This window comes from Buteo buteo, chromosome 6 (genome assembly GCF_964188355.1).
Source record: "Buteo buteo chromosome 6, bButBut1.hap1.1, whole genome shotgun sequence".
In the NCBI taxonomy this organism is placed as follows: Eukaryota; Metazoa; Chordata; class Aves; order Accipitriformes; family Accipitridae; genus Buteo; species Buteo buteo.
Window position 1 is genome coordinate 7,381,808 of NC_134176.1, and position 27,718 is coordinate 7,409,525.

At 39.6% G+C, this 27,718-nt stretch overlaps 1 protein-coding gene across 2 annotated transcripts in view; it reads left to right on the forward strand.

The window, feature by feature from the left end:
- MNAT1 (MNAT1 component of CDK activating kinase) overlaps window positions 1-27,718 on the forward strand; it is a 127,184-nt gene that overhangs the window by 53,473 nt on the left and 45,993 nt on the right. For both annotated transcript variants that reach the window (XM_075029618.1, XM_075029617.1), the window contains one exon: window positions 5,233-5,358. In XM_075029618.1, the coding sequence (XP_074885719.1) occupies window positions 5,233-5,358 (126 nt within the window). The remainder of the gene's footprint in view (window positions 1-5,232; window positions 5,359-27,718) is intronic.

A 27,718-nucleotide genomic window follows, 5' to 3' on the forward strand; every position in this document is an offset into this window, starting at 1 on the left:
ATTTCTTTTCCTAGTGAGCTTCCATTGAAAGCTCTTTTCCTGTTGCTAATTGACATGTGGAGATGTATTTCAGAAATTGCTTTAGTGAGTCCAGCCACTCTACCAGCTTACTTACTAGCTGACATTTGACTGCATATCTGAAGAAGAGCTAGTATAAAAGTCTAGGTTTCTGTTTAATTCATTGACAATATGAAAGCCACAGGCTTTGACTGTGATCAAGGATGGCTTGCATTAGCATAGCTGACATGGCGACTACTCCACCTTGAATGTATGATGGGTGAGGTTCTGTCATGTCTGAGGCCATGTAACTGCCTGCTTGTTTTGCCTTCAGCTGATGACAGCTGCATCTGCTTTGGTGCATGGCTGGTCATGCAATTTGTGAGGGGGGTAGAGAGGAGCTACTAGGTTGGTTCAGCCATAATGTGAACGCTGACCACTGTTGTCTTGCTAAGCAGTCCTGAATAGTGGTTGATAATCTGGTGTGTTGAAGCAAAATGGTAATCAGGAGCTGCTTCATGAGCTCAGCCACCTCTGTAATGGGGGGATGGTGGAGAACAGGGGACAGTAACCTCATGAGTTATCGGAGCATTAGTCAACCCTTTTTGAGTCAGAACACCTAAATGATAGGTGGTCCCTTTGTATTCAAAAACTACTAAAACAAGAAGATTTCTTGCCTTGAGTGTATCTTGGTCTCCTGCTGCAAAATTTTGTTAATGAGTTGCTCCTTTTGAAGTGAACGAAGCTTGGATTAATTTGAGGCAAGTATAAACAACTGAAGAAAAACTCAGACTACTTCTGGAAATTGTGTTAATCTTGTCTTTGGCTGAATTTACTGCTGATTCTGCGTCTGAAATGCAATGATGATGTGTGGGCACAGAGAAGCTCAATAAATGTGTTGTTTAAACAACATTCATGTCTCAATTTTTTTAATACATGTGTGTGTACAGACATGCATGCACACACATTCACATGCTCTGACACCCATGAGGATGGTTTGTGTGTAACCCTGATGGAAATCAGAAAAAAGGAGACATGTATGCATGCATACATGTGTGCAGCTGTGTCAATGTGGTTTAAAGCTACTTGGCAGATGTAAATCAGAATTTCTCTCTTATTTCAGTTTCTCTCACATTAATATAGTGTTGATTCCTGCTTTGTATTCTCAGTTCTTATTCAAGATACAGATGCTTTTCTACTTTTCCTGGTAGAGTTCCTCTTCAAACCACGGCAGAAGGCACTGACATGAAGAGAGAGCATCAATGTGCGATTTAGGAGTTTCATGGCCTCCTGAAGAGCTACCTTTTTCTAAACCAGGAGTACTGGCAACCCATCATTGGTTTTGCTGAAAGGAGCTGGTGTTCATTTTTTGTAGACAAAAGCAGAGATGAGCAGAAAGGTTCTTTGAAAATCTCTCAAGTCTGTAACTTTGCATCCAGCAGTCTCTTTTCACTTTAAAGGTCAAAGTGCTTACAATCCACATAATTAGGAATAGTTTGAGTAGTGGATCAATTAATAAAAATTCCATTATGAACTTGAATTTAATGGCTCAGAATAGGGATTTTGAACTGGTTTCTGACTTAATTCAATCCTGTTCTAAAATACACTCTAAAGTTACTAGAGACCAGCGGTGGGGTGCATGTGGGGGTTGGTTTTTTTTGGTGTTTTTTTTTTTTTTTTTTTTTAACACAGCAGTTGGTTTTACTGGAAACCTACTTCACCAGATGGCTTGCGGAAAAAATGGTTATAAATAATCCTTAAAACGTGACCAAAATAGGTAGTTTTTACTGTGATTGCATATGTATTGCTATTAAAACATATCTTAATATTCTAAAAACAACAGAAAGGTGATTTTTAAAGACGGAGGAAGGAAACTGGGCGATTTTAAGTGGTGTCTCTGTTTATGAAGGGGCACTGTCAACTTAAATTTGACCCAAAACTTGTTTTGTAATACTAAAGGTTTATAAAACCAGCACTGAAGTGTTTGTATAATGACTTACAAAGTCTGTGGAAAACCAGCAGTTGTTAAACAAATAAACATTTCCTATGGTCTCTGAAATCCCTCTAATGCTGTGCTGCAAATCTGAAAATGAAGCTGGTCATAAGTAAAACTTAATTGAGAAATGCAGCAAAAGCCAAGCATAAGCAGTAGCAGTGTAAAGAGTTACATTAAAAAAAAAATCAAAAAATCTTACATCTGTGGTTGCTGGTACTGTGCTAAAACAACAAGGACTAAGTTCCGGCTACAGTGATACCAGTGGCAAAACAACTGTCTTGCAGGATTGTGAGTGTAAAGAAAGATGGGAAGCTGACATTTCACCCATTGGCTTTGAATTGTCTCTTTTGGACACATCACCTGGTGTTGGGAGCCTACAGCCCACATGACCTGGGTCTTGGTCATTTTTGTCAAGATTACTTCCCCATACTGGGCAGCAAGAGAAGATCCAAGACAAAATTTTTTGTGTGGTGCAGGTAGAGATGTGGGGTCTTTCCTCTTCCAAGAAGAGGCTTTTGCCTTTGGTGCTTAAATCCTAATGTCTGAGGAGATTCACAGTTTCTTGTATGTGTTATTTATGGTATTATCATATTGAGTAAAGGTCTCAGTTTTTTAAAAACGTGTTTGAGAATACTGTCCCATCTTCAAGGAGCTTATAATTTAGATAATGCAGAGGCAGGGAAAAAGGCACAGAAACGTTTGGTATTTAAAATGTCGTGCAGCAGGCTCTGGTTCCTGGTCAGCCTGGTGAGTGCAGTGGCTCATGCAGAAAGGACTGGACCTGGGGCAGAGGCTCCAAGAACCTGTCCTCGGCTGGGAGCAGGGAGGGGAAGGGCAGGTTCGCTTGCTGGAGAGGTGAGCAAGGCATCGCAGGCGGCTGGGGCTCTGCAGGCTACTGGTGCTTTGCCTAGGCTATTGCCTGTTTTGCCTCCCAGTACTAAATTATGCAGATTTTATATTACCTTCATTGAGTGACCTCTTTTACAATAAAACCTCTCACTTTAAAAGCACAATGCCTTGTTGTAATTTAGACTTGTAGTCTCAAATGCATTTTATGTATCATTGGAAGAGGGGTGTGTGTGTGTTTTATTTTGTGTTGGGTTTATTTTTAACCTTCTAGACTTGGATAATTGGGGCTGAGTAAAATATTAAAGCGCTTCCTTTATTTACTCTATAAACCCTCTCACTTGCATACAGGAGGTTGTAGATGTGCTCTTGGATGTCTTCTGTGTTGTGGGACTTGCACTCTCCTCTTCAAGAGCCCATACTTCCCAGGCATGAGCAAAATGGCATTGCAGCACGTGGCAGAGGCAGGTTTTTCCTGGGCTGTGGCATAGCTTGGAGTCAAGCAAAGGGCAAAGTGCCTTAAAGACATCATGTGTCCACACTTTTATTAGAACCTCAGGGTTTTTGAGACAAATCTTTTAGAAATTTTTGCATATAACTAGCTTTGTTCATACTGTTAGACAGTTTGTTTTCCCATACAGAAAACTGCTAGTATGGATACATGCTTACGGAATTGGACCTTTCATGTGTGTTAATAGTTAACAGAAGGGCTATGTGCTTATTCGAAAGGACAAACAATCACGGACTTGGTGGCTTTCTGGCACAGTGGGGGTTTCCCACAGTTGTGTAATCTGGTTACCGGTCATTGTGTGAACTCTTGAGAAGTTAGTGTAAAAATTGGCTTCCTTTAGTTATTGTACTAGAAATGCAGGGAACGTTTAAGGAATATGAGAGGACAAAATGAACCAGAGAATGCTTCCCACTCTTCCCTTCTCCCCCAGCATATTAAATCTGGTGATTAAAAGAATCCAACATCCTTAAACTTTGCTGACAGCTAGCAGCATATGCTGCTGCATGGTGGTTACGGATATGTACAACACTTTGAAGATGCAGACTGTAACCTAGTGCTTTCATGGTCCAAATTTTCTCCCAGTTGTACAGAAATTAGGCATCTCTTATTATTACAATTTAGGCTTTTAACCTCTTCTCTCCACTCCTCCCATTTAATCACAGAAATGTGAGTAGGATCCTATGCCTTAGTTGTATTTGTGACTCTGGACCAGCTCTGTCAGCTGAGATTTTTCTGCTTTTAGCACTTGCAATCTAGTCATAAGACAAAGGGAGTGTAACAAAAAAATAGAGAGGAAAGGGGACTGGAGAGTGATATGAAAAGTCAGTGTACAACATGACTGTTCTTCATGATCACTTCAGAAGATTTCTGTAGGATACCATGAACCGCAAGGCATCTCACGGCATTAAAAAATTCCAACTTCTTACCCTGAGCTGAATAAGTAAAAAATCACGGTCCAGTTTATTAAAGTTTAGTTTGGTTTTGTGATTGACAAATATGGTTCATAGTTCAGTATTTGCTTGGTCCCATGAAACAGAAGTATACATGACGTTTGAGGGCCTTACGAGTAAAATACTGCGCTAGAGCAGTCTGGGAAGAATCCATCTGAACTTCCCTGCTCTCAACTTTATGGTCATTCTACCTAGGAAGTCTCAAGGCTTTTGGTGTGCGTGTGGATAGTTGCATTAGTTTACTAGAAAATTACTTGGCCAATAATTTTCTGACTCTCAAGAATGCAGTTACGTATATGTATGTTAATAATCATTCTGTTCTGAGAATTTAAGTAGTTCATTTGCTTAACTATTCATTTTACTACTTTTTATATTTTTTTTTTAAATTGGCTGGCTTCCCTAAAAATAAGTTGGTGAAGGAGAAAATAAATATGCTGTTGGTTGCATTTACAATAGTGCCATTGTGCAAAGCAGAGCAAGGATCATTTCCAAACGGCCTCAGGTGAAATCTAATGGGAAACAATTTCAAACTGGTCTGAGTTCATTGGTAGAAAGAATGCGTCTTAGATAAACATCTGATCCAAGTTATACTACTTGGTATTATTCCTTCTCTGATTAAGTTCTAATTTTTGTTTTATTTTAATAAATACAGTTGTATTGGCCAGTTGGAATAAGGAGCCTGTTATATTGTCTTTAATGTGGATTCTATAAAAATGGTTGTTTGCAGGTTACTCTGATTTATGGGGTTGCTGCAGCTTTTTCTTATTACTGAAAATGATCGTTTTCTGTAAACTGTTTCTCATAGGATACTTAGCACTACACTGCTCTGCTAGTGATGGCCTTTCAGACACGGCTTGCACTTTTGAAGAATATGCAGTGTTAATTAATATTTGGTTTTGTTTAGCATTCAAATTTGTTCCTCATGTTTACAGGAGAGCTCCAGTCTTCCTGCTTCACTGCTTTTAGCTCAGCATAAGGACAGATCTACTCAGCTAGAAATGCAACTGGAAAAACCCAAACCTGTCAAACCAGTCACGTTTTCCACTGGCATCAAAATGGTAAGACTTGCTTGTTTCTTTTTTTTTTAATGCCTTTCAAAAGACTGAGGATTTCCTCATATGAAATTTAGAGGTTGTTTAAGCCTGAGTTGCATATTATATGAAATAGACTGTTCTCTTCCAATTAAATAAGTAATTAGGAATTAATCGAAGAATTTCATCATTCTGCTGGTTGGAATATATGAAATATTTTTATTACATAGTTGTCAAAAACCAAGCTATACCTCTTTCCCTGCAAAGTTGCAGTGTCCTTGAATTATTTTTGTCTCATTTGTGTACCAGTTCTGGAAGTTGAAATTTTGGAAGTTCAAGAATAGGCTGCACTTTCTTCAGATTACTTTAAGCACTGGAATAATCTGTGAGTATGGGACGGACAATTTAGAAAATGATGCCGAGTGGTTAAGGACGCTATTTTCATTGTTACTGGACGCTAGGAAGCAACAAGTATTGTTGCAAGTGTGTTACTGCTACAGTGACAGCTAAAGATGTGTCAGTGTTCCTGTCCTTTATCATGACATGGTACAAGTACACATCAGCCTGTGTATGAAATGTGGAGTTTTGGGGGTAGTGGTTCAGGGGTGGGAGCATGAGTTACTGGTCGTCTTTGCACCTTACTGGTTTCCTGTTTTGTTTTGTTTTAAATCTCTGCACTTTTTTAGACTTTGTATTTTAGAATTGATAATGGTAAACGATGTCTTGAAAATAACCAGCACTCTCTACCCTCCTCAACAAACCAAGAAGTTGGCAAAGCAAAAACCTTTGCATCAAACTAGTCTCCCATCAACTAATCAATTTATTTTGTCAGGGATATCTGTGCTGTGTTCATTATCCCCCGGAGGGTTCACAATGCAGAAGCATTTGCAGCTTATCTTTCCAAAAGTAGTGTCAGCTTTTGTAAAGTTGTGCAGGTTGTTTTCTTGTTTTCCTGTAGTATAAACTGTATCTTCTTCCTTTTTCTTTTAAAATCTGAGTCTGGGGGAGATTGATATTCTTCATGAGACCTTTTCTATTTGTGTAGAAAAGCTAGTGGACAGAAAATGTTTGTTGTTCTGTTTAAAAACTATTCTAACTGAATGCCTGTACTTTTTCTTGCTGTTAAAATATATTGTCAGAATTTCTTAAAGCTGTTGGCCTTTCTTCTGGGAAAAGCAAGAAGACAAGCTTATGCTACATGATGAGGACAATGGAAGTACTTCCTAATGCATTTGTAAATGAATATTAAATGCAGTATGCGGTAGTGGACATTTCAGATCTGCAGTGCTAAGTAAACTTCACCAGGAATGGTGAAAGACTTGGATGAGGAGATTTCTAGCATCACGACATTTACATTTTAACATTTGGAATAATAGGGGATACTGCAGATCACTGCTAAAGTAACAATCAGTTTTCAGAAAGTGTGAGTAGATAACTAATTCAATTTGTTCAGTCCCAGACAAACAAACAAAAACCTCCCCCTGACTGACCTTAGTCCTAGATTAAAAAAGAACAACTGGAAAAGAAAATTAGGAATAAGTACAGTTAACAATAAAGTTAAGATAGGAATATTTGAAGTTGCTGACTGTTTATGGAAAATGAATTACATCAAGCAAAACAGATTTTACACCAATGAAAGTACGAGTTTTGTTGAGAAAGATGAATGTTTCCATATTTTCTTTATAGGGTGCGTGATTTGGTTATTACGTGACATTGCTTTTTAGAACTATAAAGAAATCATATTACACAATAATAACAATATTGAGGTTCTGCACAATAAATGAATTAACTGGCTAACTTGTAATTTCTCAAGTAGTTGTTGGTTTCCACAGCATAGGAATATTTCTGTGGGTGTTCTACTAGGACACAGTTCAGTGTTTGGAAGCAGATGTTGAATTTCTATGGGTGACGTGCAAGCTGGCAGTTTACAGGGCCACTTTGACAAGCTAGCCTCATTTGAATGAAATGTGTTTTAATATGGCTAAATGCAAAATTATAAATAGAAGAGTAAATAAGAGGCTCTGAAGAGGATTTGGAAGTTTAGCTAAGCAAGTAAACCAATTTGACCCTTAGCCACAGCGTGTGTGTGTGGGAGGGCCTTGGGTATGTGGATAGTACAGCAATACATAGGAAAGGACTTTTCTGTCTGAATGCAGTATTTGGGGAGACTCATGGGCTGAAGAGTTCTGCTGATGGCATTTTGAATGCAAAAATCAGAAAGAACGCAAAGAGGAGCTGCAAAGGTCTATTCAAAGGCAGAAAGATGTGCTTCATGCTGTGTTCTGCCTCTAGTTTAAGGGAAGGTTAATACATGACTCAATTTACAATAAGTACCTCCTTAACACAGAACATGCCAAATCTGAACAGTGCAACAGTAAATGTAGCAAAAACTAGTAACCTTAGTTAAGCAAATAAGATCTAAATAGGAACTGAAGGAACAAGTAAGACTGAAAGTTCACCATGTTCCACTGGTTAATTGGCCTTACTGTTAAAATTGACTCTGGAATGCAATGAAATATCTAGTTCTTGATGTTTCCAGATTAGGACTGGGATGTATCTTGGAAAGTTACTGTAGTCAAATGCAAGTTGTTTGGCTCAGAACGGAGTTAGTTTTGTAAAAAGCAGTACTGCTCATTGTACATGATTTGGCATGGTTGACAGCGTAAGGTGAATTCCCACCTGGGCACTCACCTTATGACATGCTTGTTTTCCGTGTTGAATGTTTTTCTAAAAACCTGAGATGCTCAATCCATTTGTTTTGCGTAGGTGTACACTTGAAATAGGTAGAGCTTTTGTTGGCCTGCCCTCAAGGGCAGCACTCTTTATAGTTGCTTTAGCTTTGTTCCTCTCTAAGCTATGGGGTTCACACCACTTACATTGGTGGGGGTAGCTCTAGGGGAGTACTGAGAATTTCTTAAAAAATACAATTCTAATTAATGCTCTGTGTGGCTCGACAGTTCTGCAAATTAAGTATAGTTTCTGTGAAAAGTCTGTTTTATGCTCACTGTTAGGGTTTCGGCAGCACACATTTAATGAATCATTATGTAAGTTCTTCCCCTGTGCTTTTTTTTTTCATAATAGTTTGACCATTGACCTTTTCTGGTGGGTGTTTTCTTTAATTTTGTTTCAAAAGAAAGGAATCCAGATAGAGCTAGCTGAGATGCTGGCTAATGCGGAGCTTGCGTTTACACAAAGCCTATAAAAATATGCCAGTTGTGGCAATCCATGGTTTTTTTCAGCTTGAACATGAGTGTTTTTCCTGGGATGGTCTTGGTCAGAGATGTTCTTCAGCCTGACTGATAATTGGACATGTTTCTTGGTTTCTGAATTAAGAGGCATGCCCATTCTAGTCTCCTGGACAATGCTCAAGGAAGTTGGCTCATTTAAGGTGTCATATTAGTGTTGTGGAGTTCCTGTGCTTTCAGGGGGAGGAGGGAGTGTCTTTCACTTGTAAGCTAAGCAAGAGCATCCCCTATAGAACAAGACAGACAATTAGTTCATGGGGATAGGGTCTCCTTCACGTTTCCTTTTGTTAAATTGGGTTTCTTTGCTCCTTTCAAGTGAAAGCTGTTTTTTTTTCTTAGCAGTCTGCTCATTAACTTTTAAATTTTATTTCAGTAAATTGTATCTTCTGTACACAACACATACTTTCCTAATCAATCTATTTGATTTACCTCTCTAGGTGGGGGGAGAAAATGCTTCAGAGTTTTCTGTTTATCATGCTCATCATATTAAGAAATATGCTTTCAGCATGTCTTTATATTTAAAAAGTATTAAATCTAATCTCAAATCAGTGTAAAGCTACAAAAGAAACTGTAGCAATCTTAATTGTTGCAGTAGTCCTAAAAGTACTATTTCCTGTCAATGCTTGTACTTTAGATTTTAGTAGCTGTCAAAACCAGCAAAGGTTGTCGGAGGTGAATGACGTTCCTAGTATTTCTAGGGCTTATCAGGGTGTGCAAAACAAATCTAAGGTCTGGCAATAGAACCGTTCTTCTGTTTCTTGGTGAATTTAGTGACCATTTCTGGCTGGGAGGTGGCTTTAATGTGAAGCTAATTTTAATGTGTAAAAGAGGTGCTCACATGCATTGCACATGAATGGCAGTTTGCAAATGCAGCAGGAATTAATTTCATTACAGTAATTCAGGGTTTATTTATGTCTCTGATGTTTACAGGACTGTAGAAGCCTTTTGGTGCTTGTAGATTTGTGCTTTACATTACCATTGTGATTAAAAACGCGTAGAAGTGTGGATGTATTTAACTCCTCTTTAATTCACTGAACTGGGAACATGCAAATCTTTGACTCTGCGGCCCAGCTATTTACATGTTTGTAAAAAATATGAATGCCTTAGACTGGCTTAGCTGCATGCTCTCTTCAACATGTTTCAGGCTGGGTACCCTGTCTCTTCTCTGTTCCTTCCAGTTTTATGTTTCTTTGTTCCCTTTCCCCAGCGTCCCAGGAAATTCAGCCTCTATGGTGATGGTATTCTTGAAGTAATTTCATGTGGTTAAAAACTCAATTACCTCTAATTGGATTGCCCAAATACGCAGGAAAAGAGCATAAGTGTCCTCTGGCCTGCCACCACGTGGGAGAGTTTACCTTTTTACATTTCATACCGAAATATCTCAGAACTAATATAATGCATCATTGACTGTTCAATTTCTGTCATGGTTTTTGTTTTATTACTTAATAGCAGTGGGAATATTTATTAATAGAAGTATTAGTGTAGAGTGTTGCACATGCTTCGTCATTACCAAGATGGTTGCTACCCCTCTGAATTTGCAGTTTAAATAGATGTGTCAGGGAGGGAGGGGAACCAGATGCCCGGAGGGGATGTACTCGCCCAGGATTAGACAGCAAAGCAGTGGCGGAAGGAGGAATAGGATCCAGCCCTACTAAATTCCTAACCTCGTGTCTCTTCCGCTGCGCCAGGCTCCATCTCCTGTCAACAGCACCCCTGAATGGCAGCGAATTAAGAGTGAAATATCTGCTTCAGCTTCTGCTTCCCTGTCCAAATCACAGCGGCGATGTTACATTTAACTTTCTATGTGTCTGAATATTACTAGGATTTTATTCCAGTTCCTGTAGCTTCAGGCTATTAGTAGCTGAATGCTGGGGAGAGCAATGTGCAGTCTGAAGCAGCCGGAGCTCGCAGGAGAGAGCAGTTGAATCAGTATTTCAGAGGAATGGATCTGCGTCAGACACAGGATGTCTAGGACACCTCAGGAATGCACGTTACCACTAAGCTGAGGATAACAAGTGTTAGGGAATAGATTTTGTGCAGTGTTACACTTGCAATATTATTCTAATGGGAAATAACGTTCTTATTTTATGTTATGTGGAGCTATTTCTTTTAAAACATTGACCTCCTCAGCTCAGGTCAAATTAACTGTTCTTCATTATTGCATTTTCCTACAATATTGCTTCCTGTGCAAACAACTGCTCAGCGGCTGCTCCTGTTTTTCAGTCTGTTTCTTTTATAGCTTGTGGAGCAATTATCCAAAATCCTGTTCCAAATGCAAAAAAGTCTGTCAAAATACCTTTTTAATCAATTGTGCTCCTTCAAAGTTGCCTAGACATATGCCAGGTACTCTGAGGTAAGTGAAGTGCACGTCGCACTAATGTTCAGACTACAACTACTCTGCAGCTCCCAAGGGTGCTTTGCCACCCTGTCTGTGTGACTGGGAACCATTTCAGCCTTCCAGCCTTGCTTTGCCAATTCTTACTGCTCTGGTTTGGTTGGTTTGTTTGTTGGTTTTGGTGTGGTGTGTTTGGTGGTTTGTGTTGTGTGTTTTTTCTTTTTTTTTTTTTTTTTTTAAAGTGCTTTTAGTATTTGCCTAAAGTTAATAAATAAATAAAGCCAGCCTATTTCCTTCCTTTGCTGTTAGCTCAGCTGGTCTATCTTTAGGCCGAAACACTTCAGATGGAATTGATTTCTTTGAGATTTGGTGTTTTGTTTTTAATCTTCATTTGACTCGTACTACACACATTTCTTTTTTGCAGCTGGGTGGAATATTTCCCTTTTCACAACACTTCATAGTTTAGAATCACAACAAAATGACAACACCTTATTTTCAAGAGGAAGTAGTGTGTTTAGGTGTATAGATCCTCTCGGAATAGGCGTATTTGTTTCAGAGAGCATGCACATAAAGGTAAAATTTTCAGGGGCACTGAGCGTTATCTAGATCTCCAGCAGGAGTCTGCCTGAATCTATACTATGAGGCTGCTGCATTGCCCTTGCAGCCTTGGTGTCTGCATGCGTGGTGGCTGTATCCCGGCTCAGTGCTCAGACATACTGGATTGGGCATCAGCCCCGTGAAGCAGAGTCCCATTGCAGAGGAGACCCAAATGTGCCAGTGAGAGGGGAGTCGCAGTGCTTTCTCGCAGGTCGCTGGATGAAGGTGCTCAGAGAACCAGCATTCTGGCCAAGCAGCTTCCCTGGAGTGGAGATTCACAGGGGTGCATGTTTGAAGAGCAGGTGCATGTAGCCCTGTAACACCAACTTTGCTAGTGGGGTTCTGCCGTTGCTAAGCACCTTCTCATGATTCCTAGTAAGAATATATATTGCATGTTGCTTTAGCTTTGAATTTTTGTCATCAATATCTATCTTGTTTTTAACAACGAGCATTGCATTGATCTGCTGAGAAGCATACCTATTTCTGAAAAGAAAAAAGGGAAAAGAAATTGCGGCTGTTGGATCTCCACCATCTCTGACAATACATGGATACGGAATTCAAATATATGAACTAAGGGACGTCAAAAATGCTGAATGATAGAATTCAGGTTAGGGCTAACACGCTGCATTTAGACAGTGTTCTAGAGTCCTGTGATCCACATACTGCTCACTTGTATATATAATCCTATGAGATTTAATATGCCTGCAACTTCTGACTAGCATGATGGAGAATGATTAGCAGTAGTAAATATATTTGTCATACTAAATCTCTAGCCCTTCATTGAAATAAAGATGTTTTGTTAAGAGTCAAGCACATACATGCAGAACTGTGCTTAAAGTTTTTTAACTCTGGTTTTGAAGTGTATGCCAGATAAAATTTATTTAAGTGATCTATCATCGGAACGCTTCCTGTGCACTCCAGCCCACAGACTGAAGTCTAAAACATTTAATTAGGTTCTGGCCTTACTAAGTAATTACTATTATATCAAAGTGGATAAACATTAAGTGCATTATATTGACTTAATGAATTTTTTTCCTAATGTAGGTAAGAAATGTTTTTGGGGAAAAAATGGCCAAGTAAATGATAGTATTTGTTATTTCCTCTCCCCTCATTTACACAATGCTGGCCTTGGAAAAGGAGACTGGATTTTGAAAATGCAGTTCTATGTCTCCCTGTATCTCTTTGCAGGATTTCTGTTTGGAATGCCTTAGGAAAGATGCCATAGTTGAAATTAAGCTGTTTGGTGGACAGACATAATCAGAACCGCTTGACCTGATTCTGTTTTATGGTTGGACTCTCTTATATTACTCTGTTAGAATAAATATTTGTTCATTTGCTTTAAGGCTCCATGGCTAAAGCAGCATATGTTTATATACACATATTCGTATAAATACAAATTAGGCCCATAAGTTTGCACAGCTGTAATGACTGGAATTTAGTAAATGAAATAGTGCCAACACTGTTAATTGTACAGGAGCGAACAGCAAGACCAATGTACTTGTTAGTAAAGTGGCTGTAGTCAGCAGTGGAGTCCATCTACTCTTTAGCTGTCACTTTTTGGAATGGTACTGTTCTCAGGGTTTGTTTTTTTGGGGGGGTCTTTCTTCTTTTTTAAAATTTTTTTTGTTTGGGTTTTTACTCTCCTGTTTGATTTATGCAGTTGCCTAAGAGCTTGCTTGCCAGACTCTTTACCATCAAATTTCAGAGGTACAGCTGTATGTCATGCAGCATGTTGTTTTGGTCCTGTGAAAAGGTGCTGCACAGGACGAGACTTGTAGGGAGAAGGCTGCTGGAAGGGTTCAGCCAGGCTGTTATCTGTTCTCCTGTCTGTATGGGAGCAGGCACTGGGACAGAGCAGCAGGAACTGGGCGTTAGGTCCTAACGTAGGATGCCCAAATTCCATCCTAAGCAACAGCCAGACCTGCCACTAGCTACGATAGCACAAAGACACGTTGTGAAGTGATCTAAGGAAAATGCCGTTTAAATCAGCCTGAGATCTTCCTGAGTCTTATAGCTCTGAATATGCTATTGCTTGAGTAGGTGTTACTGTGAGCAATAAGGAGAGATCTGACTGAAAGAAAGAAGGTGGCTGAGAGGAGAGTCCAAAAAAACAGCTGGCAGGGAAATAAAGAATAATAAAAAATTTCTCAATCATTGTTTATTTTGGAAAGATCATGCTTTAAGCACATGGAAATACTTTACACATTTGAGAAGTGCTGACTTCCTACATGCCTTGTGAAGAAACAGCAAATCATTCATATAATGTAAACACATTTATAGATTGTTCCAATATAACTTTTTTCAGTGCTGCTGTTCTTTTTAACAAGATAGAATTTAGTGCATATATGCTCTTTTGATGCTATACTTTGGCCAAGAGTTGCAAACATCATAAATGTTAAATATTAGAGTTTGTGCTAAATGAGCAATGCAAAGTTATTGAACCACATTTTTAATGCGAAAAGTTGTTAAATAGTGCTGCTTGATGCACTGTTTAAAAGTAAACATACCAGAAAGTAGTGCTGGGCTGAAACAGAAATAAATAGCTTGTCTAAAAGTGTGAGTATAAGCAGTCTCATTATGTCTTGATAGAGATGATATAAAAAAATGAGAGCAGACAAAGTTCCTCTGTAAGGGTGGAATTTTAGGTTGAGGAAGAAAAATGAATAAAATGAGAAGCTTTGGTGCCAAAATTGCAGTAGGTATTCGTGGAATTGTATAATCATAGTGCTGGGTGGGGGGTCTCGAGAGGTCATGGGGTCCTTCCCCCCTGTTGTGAGGCAGAGTCTGGGTACTTCATGACAGGTACCTGTCTAACCCGTTCTAAAAGACCTCCGGAGATGGAGACTGTGCAGTCTCCTGGGCAGCCTCTGGTAGCACTTAACTGCCCTTGCTTTTCCATTTTAGGGGAAACTTAGTAATTGTGTGTTTCTTTGACCCAATGCAAGTCCATTTTCTGTCTAGGTAGGTGCCAAAAGCAGGTTGTTCTCTGCCTCTTTGTAGGAACTTTTTATGTACTTGAAGATGCCTATGTAAAGAGGACTTCACAGAACTAAATATTTTAGAATTTACATCTTAAAAAAATAAGGTCAGATGCCTTAATCATTACCTAACAAAAAAGCATTGATTTCTTCTGCAAATGGTTGATAGACTGTCTCCACTCTACGGACTAGATGTGAAATGGCACTCATCAGCTGAGAAGAGGACTCTAGAGAGGAAAAGTCTTTAAAAGACAGCAGTAAGAGCATTTAAAGAACTGTAGTAAAAGCAATGAAGGATTTGAAGCCATTTAGGCAAGCTAAAGTAGTAAATTTGTATATGTCTGCATAGAAGAATGTGTGATCTTTCTTCCATGATCCTTTTTTCTTAGCACTTTTCTGCATTTGTGAGAACACTACATGTTTTCGTCTAATCCTTTCTTCTGTTGCTGCTGATCAAAGTAGTTGTGTGTCATTCCTTCATCTTCTCTGTTGTGTACCTGGAGAAAGGCTGGTGACCTGGAATGACAGAGCTGGGCTAATAGCTTCACAGATTCCTCTGAGTCAACAGTCAGTTGGGTTGTGTCTGTTTGTCTGATTTCGAGAGACTTGTCTATTAGGCACATGTGGGCAGGCTTATCTCTGACTGGTTTTATTCCATTTCCTAATGAGCTACAGTCTATTTGTCGATGTTGTAGCGTGTATCGACCTTGCAGCACAATTAAAAGGTCTCCCATATGCCTCTATTTTCTTCCTTGCCTGTTCTCAGGGCCTTCTTCAGACAAATTTTGGGTAAATGCAGCCTACATCTGGCTTTTCTGAAATTCTTGCCGGACTTAAAAAGAAACGTGGCAGGGAAGTTGGTATCAAGTGCTGGCGGCAGCAGCAGTGGTGTCGTGGTGGAGCAGGGGGTTAGGGCTCGTGGGGATGAGGAAGCATGGGGCGGCGGGTGAGATGGATAGAGGAGGAGGAGGAGGTGGGGACCTGGATGTGAGGTGCTTTGGAGAGAACATGGGGGGACGTGGGGCTGTCGCTCTGAGGGGGGAGATTTGGGGCAGAGTTTGGCAGAAAGGTGGCAGTGAGTGGGACAGGGGAGTTTCTAGGAAGAAGGGCTGAGGAGCTCCTGGCTGAGGGGCTCCTGCATGGGATTGGGAATTGCAGGAGAGCTCTGGGACAGAAGGATTTGGGGAATTGGGGGTTCTGGTACTCATCTGTCTGGATCAGTTCCTGTGTAAGAAGTCGGGTCTCTGGGGGCAGCAGGGGATGGTGTGTGCACACTTGGGTGGTTTCAAATGTGACCCCCCCTGCCCTGTTAACAAGGGTTCTGGCTGTAGGCAGGGGTGTACATGCAGGACTTCTGTTTCCCACAGCATCTTCTGTTTTGCGTTAATCTCTATTACAAGGTACACCAGCCTTACTAATATATTAATTCCCTACAAGGAGAAAATCTTCAGCGTGTTGATTGAGGCCATGCTGTGTGTGTGTGGGTACCACCTTTCTGCACCTTAACTTGTGCCGAAGTGAACACAGCAGATGAATGAATGTTTGCTACAGGGTTTCAGAGGAGTCAACTTCTGAGCTTTAAAATAACACATTTGTAAATTAAAAATACATTTAAAAATAAAGTTGTATTTGAGAGGAGCTGTTGGGGGCCCTAGTTTTCAATAGTCAGTACTCATCCAAGATGCGTTCATATTGTGCTAGGGTACTTGCAGCAAAAGATATTTTGGATCAAAGAGATAATGTTCTGTACCAAGGAGACTTCAAAAGTAATTTTCCTCAAGAATGTTTGTTCAGGTGCAGAGGGTGGGAGAAAGGAATATTGTTTTAGGCAATAGGCATTGGACATCAAAAGGTGAATTTCCCCATATATACCTAGTCTGGACTTAGTGTGTCAGTCAAGGTGTCACTGGAAAGGAATATTGACAGCATTGGCTACTAATGAAAGAGAAATTATTCTCATGAAGAAGTGCGTGCCTTGGTCTCTGAAAGTTTGACTTTATTCCTCTTAATTTTTTTTTAAAAGAAATAAAACCTGGATAACGGAGTATATCAAAGTGGAGAATTGACTATTTTAGTTTATTGTTCTGCTTTGCCTGAACATAGTTGCTACACAGGTAACTCGTATGGTGGGGAAATGCGAGGCTCAGGTGTAGTTTGTGACATGCCTTATAGTTCAGCAGAATGTGTGACAGAGCAGTAAAATCATCTGCTTCTTGCAAAGCAGATAATAGCATGGTAATAGATTTTATTTTATGCAGGCTCTTCTTTAAAAATATAAAATACATAAGAATATTGTGACTACAAAGAAACCTGCTTTGACTCGCTTAGACAAATGTGTGTGGTGGTACGGGCAGGAAATGGAAGGACAGAGAGCACATGTGGAACCATCTATCTAAATTAGCTGGATGGGGGCCAGGAAACTGGAACTTGCAACATTTGCGATGATTAGTAAAGAATTAAATGATGGCTTTGTGTAAGAATAACGATTCTTGTATTATTCTGGGATAGTGAGGTAGATCCTGCAGGAGACAGTACATTTAAGGGTGGTGTGTGTGGAACTGGAAGATAGGGGAAAGGTAAGTAGGTTGGAGGGAGGAACAATTTAAAACTGAGGGCTGTGCACAGGGGGAAAGCAGTATATATTTTTAGGTCTGAGGTCCATTCTCCTGTTTCATTTCTTGAAAGAGAGGCATAAATAAATAGAGCACCGCTCTCTTCTCCAAAGCATAGAAAGAGAATCACAGAAATGTGATCCCCTGCAAGACTGTCAGAGCCAGTGCTCAAGTAAACAAGAGCTGCTGGTCTGTGCCGTGTAGACGTGCTGACAGATCTAAAAGGGATCAATGTAGGCATCTGATCCTCACCATCGTTAGGCAGTCTTTGGCACCAGGGCTTAGGGCTGCCTGTGTTTGTGTACCTGTGGGCATGTGTACATGGCTAGCATAAAAAAAAAATAAAGCCACACACATCCAAGACTATATATAAAGATGTCCAGCTTGCAATGCCTCCCTGTGATAGACCCTTTGAGTTCAGACAAGCAAGGTTTGAATAACTGATTAGTAAATATTTGAAGAATTTTCTGCCTTTCCAAAAAGGTGGCAGTTTCTGTAAGAGCGTGATAGTAGTGAAACTGGGAGTGGTAACATTTTCTCCACTTTCATTTGGAGCGGGGTTTGAGCCAGATCATGACTACAAGTTCAGAAAAGGGATAACTTGGGGAGTTTTATTGTTGGATTTTCCAGCAGCTACACACAAACTCTAACATGGATAGAGTTGGAGGGCTTCAGTGTTGTCTGCTTGACAGAGGAGATCTTGGCATAGATCTTCGACATCTAGATCCCCGTGCTCAAGCTCTGTTGGCGCTATCTTGGCTGTGCCTGCACACCAAGGATTCCCCTTTGTGGTTGTTCCCTGTAAAACATGATTAGGGTTTTTTGTTGGTGGGGGGCAGAGGAAGAGTGCTTGGCTTGAGAGCTGATGGGAGGATGTAGAGGGGATTGCAATGGGAACTTCATGCTTCCTTCGTTTTCACCCATTCAGTTTTCACTTATTCACCTTAATCTGCTTCTTTGGGGCATGATGCCTTGAGCTTGAATTCCCATTTGAACTTACGTAGGATCTGAGGCCTAGAAAGGATGAGGCCAAGAGAATTTCTCTCAAATCAGGCAATTCTAAAATCTGCTTGGCATAAGGGGTAGTACCCCCCCCCACCCCCCAGGTGCAGTTTATACTAAAGCTTAATGTTGTATCGGGTTAGTTTCATTGATAGTGTTGTGTACAGCATCTGCTTTATGCTAATTTTTAACCTGTTTTGCGTCTGGTTAGTTACGTGAATTTGAAATACAAAATTAAACAGATGTGGCACTTTTAAAGTAACAAATATTCTTGAAGAGTGCTGTACCCACTTAACTGTTGGTTGCTTTTAAACTCTGTGTAACTAACTTCAGCTGTAGCTGAGATGCCAGCTATAACTTTGGCATTAAGTCTGTTTATCACCTAATGGAAAACCTTTGGAATTTTTTTTAAAAAAGGACCCTGAATAAAATATTGGTGGTATCTGAGTTTTGTTTGTCATGAATAACAAAGTATAAATGTGGCTGCACTTTTAATTAATTTTTATTTAGTTTATTTTTATTTATGAACAGGCAAAGTACACAACAACTGCAACTTTTCAGAATGGGAAATTTCTTCTGTAGGAAGAAACCCCCTTTAGAACTCAGGATACTTTATCTTTGTTGTTAAATACAACACTACATGACCTATTATCTTCAGCTCCATCTCTTAGAAATGAAGGAGTGGGCTGTGCTGGAGGTAATGGTTGGACCTACAGGTGGGAATTGATTTTAGACTGGAAAAAACACTGCTGCATATTCTGTTTGGGGAAATATCTGTCTGCAGCCCTGGAGCTGTGAAAGTGCAGTATGGACCTGGGAAAGGTGGGAGGAGAGTGTATTTTCTGGTATTTTTGTATGGGGAAGTTTTTGCTATTGTGCACTCTGTTGTCTTTGATTTTGCTAGCAGAAAAGGAGGAGCAGGAAAGCTAAGGAATGACCAGCTGATACACTTAGGAAGGGGAGAGAGAACCCATACCTGGCATCGCCTGTGGGTGACAGGGAGAGACACACACAGCAGTTCTTTATTTTTGCAGTCAGAGGTATGTGTGTGTGCATTGTCAATTGTCTGTGACAGCTGACATTGGGGGGAGGGAGATTTTTAGGGGAATTCAGAGATTTAGATGAGGGAATATTTGCTTCACTCAAAATGCTTCGTTTCTGGTTAATACCAAGCAACTATCAGATAAAGCCAGTTTGAACAAGATTTTTGGACTGGAGTATCAATGCAACTTTGGGTGGTTTTTTGTTTTGGCTTCCCCACCTTCCCTAGAAGGGCACATTTTGCTGAAGGATCAATTAGAAATCCTGAAGGAATGTGGCTAATGTGAATGATAGGGTTACTACTCTGACCACTTTGGCAGATTCATTGACTTTATAAAATCTGCCCCTTTCACAATTCTTTTATGCTTTTATGTTTTTCAATTCAATTAATCTTGATTTTTTTTTTCTTATTATTTGCATAAGGGCAAGCAAAGTATTAAGCTAAGGCCATGGAAAATAACCTTGTAAATACTTTCTTACTGTTCTGAAATCTAATTAAAAACCTGCAGACTTTGTCATTCATCATTTTACCATAGGAGTGTGTTTCTTATAGAGACAGTCTAATATCCTGCAGCAATTTCATGGCATTACAAAAATAATTAATGGACCCTTTTAGGGCAGTGTGTGTTGCTACAATGTGGAATAATACTTCAGTGTTGTAAGTGAATGTTGTGCTAGGAAACACTAATCCCTCATGTATAGTAACAGGAAGTATGAATATTACTTATTAATAATAATATAAAACACCTTCGCACACATGCTTTTTTTCTGGGCATGTCTACCTTTTTGTAAACAACAGTGTATTTTAATTACAGAAAATTGGTGAGAAGCAAGAACAATTTGTGTAATTAAGAAGATCTGTTTATTTAAAAGCCTTCAGAAGTTGTAAGAGATGGAACTTAGCCGTATGCAAGGGATGAATGTTGTGCAATAATGCCCCTTCATTCCCCTTTCATAATAAATCTCCACAGAGTATTCATCTAAAGGGCTGGATGCCAAAAAGAACAGGTTCGACTTGTCTGTGAGGATTTACACCACAGTAAAATGCACAACTGCTTTTGTAGAGGTCATTGTGAAGGTCACGGAGCCAGTATGCACCGCTGAATGAGAGCAGCCTGTAACAATGGTGTGAGAGGTTGGACTGGGTGAAATCAATATTTAAAACCTCATATGAAATGTAGCAATAAGCTGGAATCGTTAAAACACATGACTTCAAAGCATGTATGCTGTTTTGCAAGAAATGAGTGGTCCCTCTTCCAGAAGTTTGCATCTCATACCCTCGGTTGAATGTAGTTCCTAGGTCAAAATGCAAGGGTTTGCTCGATTCCTGACAATTAACATTGAAATAACTTAGTATGTCTAATACAGACACCCTCAAACCCTTAACGATTGCCTCTGTCCAGTTTTAAAAAAAACACCTCATTGTTATTGAAGTGGATTTCATTACCTGAAATTTGGCACACCTTTTTTTACAAATAAGGTCTGATTTTGACTGTAGGGTCACTATGTCTTTAAATAAAAGATGATGATCATTTCAAATGGCAACCAGCCATCGGTGGGGTTTAGTGCAGAGATTAATTAGTAAACTTTGGAATGCGCTACAGCAAATGCAGCTGATTGGCAATAGCATGTGGAACAGCAACTGGTGGACAGCTAGTGCTGCTGAGCAGCAGAGGTATTTCCAAAAAGACTTAAGAGTGCTGTGATGTGCTATGCTTTAAATGGCACTGTGCTGATTGCATCAAACCACCAGTTTTCAGTTTATGCAGTTTAGTAAATGCACAGATTAAAGAAATCTGACATGCGTTTGCAAAGAAAGCAAGTTTTCTTTTATTGTTTTGATGTGATTAGGTGCAACCCATCAGTAAACAGTGATGCCCCTGAACATCAGTTTACAGAGGATTGTGGTTTGTCTTTTGCAGTGTTTTTAACTAGGAAGACAAATGTCAAGGGTACTGTCGAATGCTGAGATAGGAATTATTTGAAAAAGACACTGAAGTAAATATGATTAATTCAATGGCTGTTGCCGTGAGCCATTTCTTAGAATTCTAGTCTACTTTTTAAAATGATATGGATTATTGAGTATGTACGTTTGCATGATTTGTAATTGCTTACTGTCTTCCTTCTAAAGTTTTGAAAATATGATTAGAGAAATTTGGAAACTTTCTCTGTAAATTAGCTTTCTAAGGGTGCTTGATCTGTTTGGTATGAGTAATGGACCGCATTACACATAGTCCCTAGTGGGACTATTTTCTCAATTTGTGTAGGCCATGGGATTGGGGCCCAGATAATAAAATTAAGATGATTTATGTAATAAATAACTACTCCAGAGAGATTACTTGGAAGCCCTATATGCTTCTTAATATTCTTAATATTATCGTATTAGTCTCCTGATGCCCACCTTCGTTTAGAGCAGCATGGTCAAGCATCCATTTAAATCAGTAAGAAAACTCACACCAATACCAGTGGGTCTTTGCTTCAAAAATGGCCCATGCAACTTTGACTAGCCCTGAAAAATTCGTCTTACTATAGAGTCCTGAGTATTGAGTAAAAGTCTGCCCTTGTGAAGTAGTTAATGGTATCACTGAAATAGTCATATAAAATTTTTGATCTAAAACTGGCAGAGGTGCTCGATCTCATAAGATATGGATTATCCTGGCTTTGACCCAGAAAACCCTTAAGAATGTGCTTTAAAATTAAGCAAGCATGTACTCCGCTTGGCTTAACTGTCAGCTCTGTTACCTTGTCCTCGTTGCCTTTCAGTCCCTAGGGCCCACTGATGCATCGTGGCGGATCGGTGGACCAGGCGATAGCAGACACTGGTGTCTAATACCTGGTTGTGAGCTGCTCGACTTCTGAGCTGTCGGAATGGTCTGTGGAAGGACGAGGAGCAGAGACCAGAGTCGTCAGGGTGCTGTTTTTTTCTCTGGAGGCCTGTTTCTGCAAGCCTCTGCTTCCTAGACTATTGTGTTTATTGCCATAGGTAATTGCAGCGAAGCGGATGGTCTCAGTTTACGCAATCAGGTTTAGGCTTGCTTGGCTTTGTTGGGCTGGACTTGTAGGCCACAATTTAGACAAAGTAATCGGTACACGACTGCTGCTTTGACTTTGTGAGGCTCTTTGTGCGCTTAAAGCTGAATCATTTGTAGTTTTCTGAGCTGAATCTGGATCTGAGCTCCGAGTAAGCGTATAATAATGCTTCCTGATAGCAAATAGCTTTGTTAGCTTGATATGCCTTTAGATGAATCCTGTGTGTCAATCTGCACAGGATTGGGGCATTACAGGGTCTTGCAAAATGTTCAAAGATAGTATCTGTTAAATACTATCAGCAATCAGCTGCAATCAGCACTACAATCAGCTCTCTAATTACTGAGACTTGGTTATTTTTTTAAAAACTAAATCTGCTGTGTGTATGTACAATATACACATCCAAGTAGATTACAAAGCATTGTGAATAATTAAAAGCAAACTGTAGCCCCTTACAGAAACAAATGTAGGTATATTCAGCAAGGAATTATCCTGGCTGGGCTGCTGGTTTGCTGTGACTCAACTACTGGTATGAATTAGAGTGCTCTTTGTAGCTCTTGAGGGTTGCCTTTTAGTATTGGTCTAAATCTAAGATATGGAAGGTTAAACAAAGTCTGAATTTCCTTGACTCATTAGCAGCAAAGAGTCACTGCAACTCCCTACTTCTGCTAATGCCCTGGAGTGGACTGGCATAGCTGCTGGAGGAGCTGAGGCTGGGGGTTAGGTGATTTCGAAGGTGAGCTGCTTTTAGGCTTTGGCAGGCTTTTTTTCCTTGTAGCTCTCTTAGACACGCCGGCTATCAATGCTCAATCCTAGGAACGAATGCTTCAGCCGACACAGCAACGGCTGTGAAAAGGAAATGGGGGAGAGGACAGTTGATGCAGTGTCATGTTTTAACTGTGACCCAAGATTAATGTGAAACCAAAGGAGAAAACCTGGTTTTCTCACTATATTACCAGTTGATAAAAGTTTATGCCCAGAAATAGGGCAAAGTTATTTAGGCTGCTGGTCATTTAAAGGGCTTGGTTGTTTGTTAAAGCTTTTAGATATGGCCTTGCCATCTTTTGCTGTAAATGTAATTTTCCTGACAGTTACACATATTACCTTCATTTTCTTTTTCTTGTCAAATCTTGGACAGTTCAAAACAAAACCCCAAAACCCCACCCTGGATTATTAAGCCAAACGTGCTGCAAAGCTTCTTGAACAGCTTGCCTTGGCACGATGAAATTAATGTGATTATAGTCCAGCAGTGGTGGTGGGGGAAATACCCCTCCAAACCGTCAGCACTTGGGAAAGGAAACACAAACACCTATTATTATTCATATATACTCTAGAGTTTCTGATTTGCTACCATTGACTTCAGTGATACAGTATCAGTTACCCAATGCCTGTAGCAAGGGGTTTGTGTTTCATGTAATGAAGTGGAACGGCGATGCACAGTAGCCCAGTGTTGCTGGATGGATGGCTTCCAGGTAGATGGAGACTTGGACTGACCGGCTTAGGAGGTAATTCTCTGTGGTCAGACAAAAGTCAGCTCTCGCTGGTGAGTCTAGAAGTGTGTGTGTGCGCGCGCTGAGTCAGTCTCTTGTGTACCTGTATGATTGTACCACTGATTAGACTCAAAAGGCTTGGCAAATCCTATTTGTGTGGGAAGCTCGAGTGCAAAGACTTGCCTAATTTACTTTATTTAAATCAGTATAATCCTGCTTAAGGCCTTTTGGAAAGCACATCTAAGTGAACGGTGCTTTAAGTTAACACACTGTCTTTTGCGTTCACAATAAAAGCTAGTTTCATTTGGAAAGGGTGTGCTTATGGTTACCTTCTACAAACTTTTGCCATATTAAACGAAGGACTCAATTCTCCTGCATGCACACATTGTCTCTTGTGAAATTTGTACTCAGAAGATTTAATATCTTCAGGTTTGCTTTATGATCAGCAATTCTTTGAACTCGCAAACAAGAAAGTGTGGATAACTTCAAATATCTATTTGAAGTCTGATTCTAAGGAATGCTTATGTTGGTTTTGACCTTATAATGTGAAGTTTGATCTCTGTCTTAAAACCGCAGTATTCTAGCGGAAATGTAAATACAGTCTGAACTTTTTTTAGATATCTTTAAAATATGCTCTGTCTCTTAAAGTCTGGAACTTTATTCCAGAGATCCTGGATATTCAAACCATGGAAATGTATTTCTGTTCTTAAGGGCCCAGATTCAGCAGCTGATCTTTAATCAGCAAAACCCACTTGCATGTGCTTTTGTTCAGGAGACACTGATCTGTGGTAGTTTAGACTTGAATATAACATTTTTTGCTAATTGTGAAGCTTCATAGAATAGAGAAGGGCTAAGGGTGGAAGCTGACTGAGATGATTTAGCGTTTTATATAAGCACATAAAGCTGCGAGTTGTCTTGTTGTGTTTGCTTTTGAAAAGCACTTATTAACTACTTTGACATCTCGCTTTTATTCTCGAACATCTGCTTTAGATTGTTTGCCATAAAAGTGTAAGAATTAATCTTGCCCTCATTTTTGTTATTGCTACCAGAAACCAAACTATTTTTATTACATCTTGTATAGGGGTTTGGACCCTGAACTATTTTCAGACTTGAGGAGAATATGAGTTTGTGTTTTCATTTTATTTTTTCTCCCTCATGCTCCCCGCAAGCTTACAGGTAAAGTTAATTAAATTATGGTTTTTAAGTGCACAAAGATGTTAGGCATGGCTTGTTAAACTGTATAGTACACTCTACTTTGCTTTATTTGGTGCAATATTATGAGTTTTAAGGGAATTCAAATGATCAGCTCATTGCGGTTTGTTTCTCAGAGCAGCAGCTGCCCTGAGCCAGGGTAAGACATTTGCATCATCTGTGGAGTGCTTAGTACATATTTTACTGTATGGAAATAATATATGAAAGTCAAAGAAATGAAAACCTTCCTATATGTTTAGTCCTTTGATTAACAAATGTTCTTAATACTTGTTCTTTGGGCTTCCTTTTTCTTGGATTACAGCTTGTTTGTGTTGTTTCCCAAGAAGCAGTAAGTAGCTATGGCATGCGATGTCAGTATAAGCCCCGATCTTCAGCACGCTGCATTTGAGTGATTTCTTTCCCCATGTTGTGTATTATTACATTTCAGGGCATTCTGCTGGTGTGGGTTCATCCAGGACATATGTCAGAGCATATAGTAATCTTACTTTCTACAATGGAAGTTGTTTTTTAAGGCAAAACTGTCTTGTTATAAGCCTATAGCAGGAAGTACTCAGGCAGCTTCTCTCTTGCTCAAAATCTGATGTTTGTGCTGCAGTTGCTTTCACAGCAGTCTCCTCCTTCAGAATCTGTGGTGACACTTGCTTTTTTTTTTTATTTGAATAGAAGTGTTTTAGCAAAAGGGTTGACAAAGGACCCAGTGAACAAGGTAAAACAGATGAGGCATCTCTTTATTTTATAAATAGATAAATAGGACTAAGTGAAATTACTGTGTGGTTGTACCACTGTTTTACTACCAGCTTCTATTTTCTTGAAGTGAGATTGTAGATTTTTCATGACAGGAATCATTCCTTTTTCTTTGTACTAAAGATGCCTTAGATGTTCCTGGTTATTGTGCTTCATGGAGTTAAAAAGCCCTAGTCACTGAAACCAGAGCAATGCAGTAGGCAATGGTAGTTCTTGGATATGTGGAGGGACTCTTTCTGCAACACTCTCAGGATCAGCCAAGGCTTACAAAGAGACTTTCTGATCCTGTGAAGTTCTGTGAATCCTGTCCAAAGTAATGCTAAAATTGAGGTGTTGTTGGAAGTATACACAACTTTAAAAGCTGTCGTGTGTCTGTGGTTCAGATTTAAGCATCATTTTGATATACCCACTTAAACATAGATGGAAACTTGCACAGTAAGAAACTAAATGTCTCTGGAAGGACAAAAGAGTATGTTTTCTGCAAATTAAAATGCAGTTGCTTCTGCCCCAGGGAGTTGTTTTTGTTTAGTGTGACAAAATTAATGTGCATTTTTAAAGCAGTGCCGTGAACTGTGTGTTATGTTTGCAGTGTGTCTCTTCTTGTCCCCAGAATAATTGGCTAATGTCTATTTGCGTGCTCTGCATGCAAATGAGGAAAAAAGGGCTAGAAATAACTACTTTCCACTTTATGTTGAGTAGTAATTTGTAAATATATTGCTAACAGGTTTCAGTTTTCATTTAAAATTTGTAGTAAATGCAGTCCACAAATATTGTGAAGATGTATGACATACCGCTGATGCCTGAATGACACTTTCTTAATTTTTTTAATTTAAACTTCAGTTTTTCTAAATTCCTCCTTTTTATCTTTTTGCCTGTTTCTAATAATTGACTCTGCTGTTCTCTCTTCCTGTTTTTCCTATTCTATTCATGCTTTTTCTTTCATCTGCCTTTATTGTCCTTTTCTTCATATTTTATTCCTTGTTTTTGGTCCCCATTGCCATAAAAACTTCCCTGCTTTCTTTTGCCAGACCTTTATCAACCTTTAGCAGTCCCTCCTTAAAATCTAGCTATTCAAGGAATCTCACTTTATTTCTTCTCTTTATCAGGCAGACATAAGCCATGCTGAATGTGATGTTCTGCATCTTTATCAACATTTATCTGGGTCTAGGCTGTATGCTCAGTAAACCAGGGAATATGTCTGACTTTCACACACACACACAGTTTCTCATCTTCTACAGACTGAGGTCAGCTTTCTGTTCAGTTTTGTTATTTTAAACAGTTTTTCTTTTTAAATCATCCATCAGACTCTACATCCCTTAAAAACAATATGGTATAGCTGTGGCTATTTGGATGGGGGAAGCTGCTTTAGAGGATCGCAGGAAAGAGCAGTTAGTGGTGTACAGTGACGTACGGTTCTTCATGAGCTTCTGTTCTACTAATAAAGCAGCTAATTTTTGCAGGTTCCACTGTTCTCCAGGAAATCCTAAATAATTTTCTTGCATAATGGAAAGATCATATCAGTGTAACACTCAGCTTTACTGCAGCAAAGTAGGAACACTGGTAGATTCAGCTGTACCAAGACGGAAACAATTGTGGCTGGTCGGCGAGCGATGAGCAGCTATTGCTGTGCTCTGACCTCCGCTGGTCTGTCTGCCCCTCTCTTAACATTATGCGGCATGATACGTAAAGTGGCATTTGTCAAATTGATTTCTACTTCACATCCCTTGAAAAATTAGGCCCTTAGTGTGGGTATTTAAAACAATATTAAAGCCTTTAATCCTGTAATTAGACTGGCTACTGTAGAGCTTGTGCTTTGTTGATAGCCAAATCAAAATGATCAACGCTCCAGAAGGCTGATGGTAGAGATGCAGTAAAAGTTTCCTTAATTCTGCTTAATGCTGTATTACTAACATAGCACATTGGGAATTGGCATAACAAATTGAAGAGAACATTGACTTTGAGTCACCTGTAGTGAAAGGTTATCTCTGAGAAATGAGAAGAACCTGGGGTTGTACCCTGAGAAGGGCCATGTTGAGCCCTGTCAAAGCCACAGTAGGAAAAAGAACGTTTTAGGTTTTGAGGTTTGCAAATGCAATTGGCAGTC